This window comes from Sphaeroforma arctica (assembly GCF_001186125.1).
Source record: "Sphaeroforma arctica JP610 unplaced genomic scaffold supercont1.2046, whole genome shotgun sequence".
Classification (NCBI taxonomy): domain Eukaryota; class Ichthyosporea; order Ichthyophonida; genus Sphaeroforma; species Sphaeroforma arctica.
The window spans coordinates 5,302-9,017 of NW_014038512.1; the positions used below are offsets into that span (position 1 = coordinate 5,302).

Sequence of the window (3,716 nt, forward strand, 5' to 3'; positions counted from 1 at the left end):
TGTATGTATGTATACAGGTATGTGTCTCGGAATCATCTTCAACGACACACCCACCTCACACACAAACGCGCACTTAGGCACATGCCGATACGCACATGCTGATACGTTTCTGATACTCCAACTCCCAGATTGTCCGAGACGGAAATAGCCGCCAATCAGATGCTCTCAAATGGCTTCACCGCATTTTTCAACACAGACGGCACCTACGTTATGAACGCTGAAGGCCTGCCGCTATTCCGTCACCCAGATGGCAGCGTGGCTACTGTCTATGGCGAGGTATGTGTGTGTGTCAGTTAGTGTGTAGGTATGTCACGTTGAGTCGAGCATGAGTGCGCATAGATACCTGGCTGTATCTCTGTATTCAGGTATTCTGGTATGTGTTTACCTTAGTAACGATACGTGTTAGTGTGCTGTATGTTGATGTAGTAATGTGAGTAGCCTAGTAGCTACGTGCGTGGAGGTGTGCTTTTGTGTGTTTTTTGACTGTGTGCTATGACTGATGTGATGGGGGCTGAAATTGGCGTAGTTGACGCCTGATATATATATATATGTGTGTGTGTGTGTGTGTGTGTGTGTGTGTGTATTATTCACGTCATCTTCATTTCCTTATTTCTTTATCCACCTCTTGCTCTTCTATTCCTCTCAATTCTCTACCTACATCCCCTTTCTTATCCACATTGCCCTTTCTATTATTCACTCCTCCATGCCTATTCACCCTTGTTTCAGACTTTACCCTCCGGATCCTCCGCATTCGACAGCACTGGGCTACCCATTGCAGCGGTTGACGCCAATGGGCAACCGCTCTTCGATGCCAACGGTCGGGTGCTGTTCAGTGACGTCTACGGACAGCCAATAGGAACTCCGCAAACACAGGACACGGCCGAGCCAGCCACAGCAGACACGCCTGCACAGACGGAGGCTTTGTAAGTGGTGGATATTCAGGCATTTGGAGTGTTTTGATTGGTCGAGAGGATATAACTGCGTCCGTATCGGTGGATTTTCATTGGTCGAGATGATTTGACCGTGTTAGTGTACTGAAGGCGTGTACCGAGTCTACTTTCACCAGTGCATATCTGATCGATTCACATATAATTGAGGTGGGAAGCACTCTTGTCTCAACGGTTACGCACTCCTCCTTATTTGTCCTCTACCAGAACGCCCGAGCAAGTAGCCGCGCAAATGCAAGCCGACGGGTGGGTGCCGATCACCAATCCGTTAACGCAGACACAGATGTTCAATGAGAATCAAGAGCCGTTGTTCCTATTCCTCGCGAATAACACCATTCACAGCGTCTCTGGCCAGGTACGTGTGCAGTCTGTTATTGTTACGTTGGTTAATACATTTTCCCATGAGTTGTACTTGCCGGGTGCGTGGATGGGAGGCAATTCACTACAAACTTAGTTCTTTCTCACAATCTTCACACATGAAGACCATTCACACTGACCATCGACCCAGCTGGGGTTTTTCTCGCTCGATAAACCGAGTTTTTTCTATCCATCCGCCGCGCATACAGGTCATGTTCCCCGGGGTGCCGGTTTATGATGCCACGGGTTTGCCCATACAGAACCTCGACTCCCTCGGCCAACCACAGGTGTCGCCTACCACAGGAGAGCCTGTGTATGTGGACGCATGGTTTACACCCATATTCAACCGCAGACGCCGGAGACGCCAGGCACGTGCTGTGTTGTGTTGTGTTGTGTTGTGTTGTGTTGTGTTGTGTTGTGTTGTGTTGTGTTATGTTGTGTTGTATTGTATTGTGCTGTGTGCTGGTGTATGCTATTGCGTTCCTGAATATCACACTCGATATAACAACACTGTTATAATAAACTAAGTGTATTACTATACTCTCCGTTTGATATAACAACACTGTTATAATAAACTAAGTGTATTACTATACTCTTCGTTTGATATAACAACACTGTTAAAAAAACTAAGTGTATTACTGTACTCTCCGTTTGGTTGTATTCCGTCGTGGTGATTCCTGAAGGCATTCTGCCCAATACGACGTTCAATAAATCACATTTTTTAATACGACACACCCAATGTATCATACATCACATGAAACACCCATTGTATCATACATCACATGACACACCAATTGTATCATACATCACATGACACACCCATTGAATCATACATCACATGACACACCCATTGTATCATACATCACATGACACACCAATTGTATCATACATCACATGACACACCCATTGAATAATACATCACATGACACACCCATTGAATCATACATCACATGACACACCAATTGTATCATACATCACATGACTTATCAACACACGCCCATTCCACAGGCTCTTGAGGCTGGCCTGGCCAATACAACGTCGGATGAGTTTGAGTATGTACTGACGACGTCCTATGATATCCGCTACGATGAGGCGAACCAGCAGGTGTTCTCGGGCGAAAGCACTGCCAGTACCAACGAGTTGGCTGATCCACAGGTGGGCACTCCGGGTCAACTGTTGGGTCGTAGCCAGGGCTTATTTCGTCATGACTTATTTCCTCATGGCTTATTTCGTCATCCCTTATTTTCATGGCTTATTTGGCTACTGCTTATTGTGTCACTGCTCTCTCTTTCCAAGCGCTGATTGCCCAGTTGAGGTTCTTCATAGTGTCTTTGCAGCCATGCCTTATTTCCTCATGGCCTATTTGGCTACTGCTTATTCCGTCACTGTTTCCTTCTCAGGCTCTCTTGTTTGAAGTCAACGTCAACATTGAGCGAGACGACCTTGTGCGCTCAGTGGTGGTTAACAGTTTCATCATGGCACCGTTCACCATCCCCACTGGCGCCACAGGAGATGTGTTTGCCAGTGAGCTGGAGGTACGTATCAATACACACATGCGAACTTTTATCTCCTTATATATATGTGTGTGTGTGTGTGTGTGTGTGTGTGTGTGTGTGTGTGTGTATATATATATAAAGTTACGATTACGTTTATCTGGTGTGATGAAATATATCTGAAGTAGCCTTCTAGCCTCGGCGTATGAGCCGTATCTGCCACTTCTCTTTTCGGCTGTTAAACACTTGCGTACCGCTATTAACCATTTGCGTACCGCTATTGACTATTTGAGTATCTTGCTTCGGAAGCTTAAAGTATTATTCCCGCAGTGCGCATTCGCTAACCAACCCAATACACTCTCAAGGGCATACACGTTTTCTCAACCCAGAATTCAACTGGTCTCCGTGAACTATGTCCTCGTTATTCAATTCGCCGTCCGGTTGCTATTACCTCACAATTTTTTTCTGATTGGCTGCTATTTTTATCTTGTGTTATTGGTCGGGCTTTCTGATTGGTTTCTATTTTTATCTTGTTCTCTTGGTCGCCAGGACGACGCCCTGGTGACGCGGCCATGGAGTGTAACTGATGAATGTATCTTTATGCCTAGCAATGCCACGTGCATTCAGTCCCTGACATTCGAGCTGGTGGGGTGTGATCTCACAGGTATGGGAAATTAACGCGTTATAAACACATGTTTGAACATATGACAATACATATAAGCCTATATAAGCACATATTGGAATGTAAGGGAAAGTAGCCAACAGTTTTAGAATTTAGGGTTTAGGGGTACCCTAAACCCTAAAACCCCAAAGTTGGACGGTCGCACGTTTATATCAAATATGATGGAAACGTTTGGTTACGCAGACATCACATCAGTCACCAATTGAATGTGCCGCTGTGTGCAGATACTCACTCGTA

General features: G+C 45.6%; 1 protein-coding gene across 1 annotated transcript; it reads left to right on the forward strand.

The window, feature by feature from the left end:
* Nucleotides 1–19: 19 nt before the first annotated feature.
* SARC_12064 (hypothetical protein) lies at nt 20–3,475 on the forward strand (the record flags this gene model as incomplete). The annotated part of the gene is made up of 8 exons (XM_014293838.1): nt 20–105; nt 129–276; nt 727–923; nt 1,155–1,302; nt 1,514–1,672; nt 2,313–2,459; nt 2,705–2,839; nt 3,347–3,475. 8 exons carry the CDS (start codon nt 20–22, stop codon nt 3,473–3,475), a joined length of 1,149 nt encoding a protein of 382 aa, XP_014149313.1.
* Nucleotides 3,476–3,716: the final 241 nt, after the last annotated feature.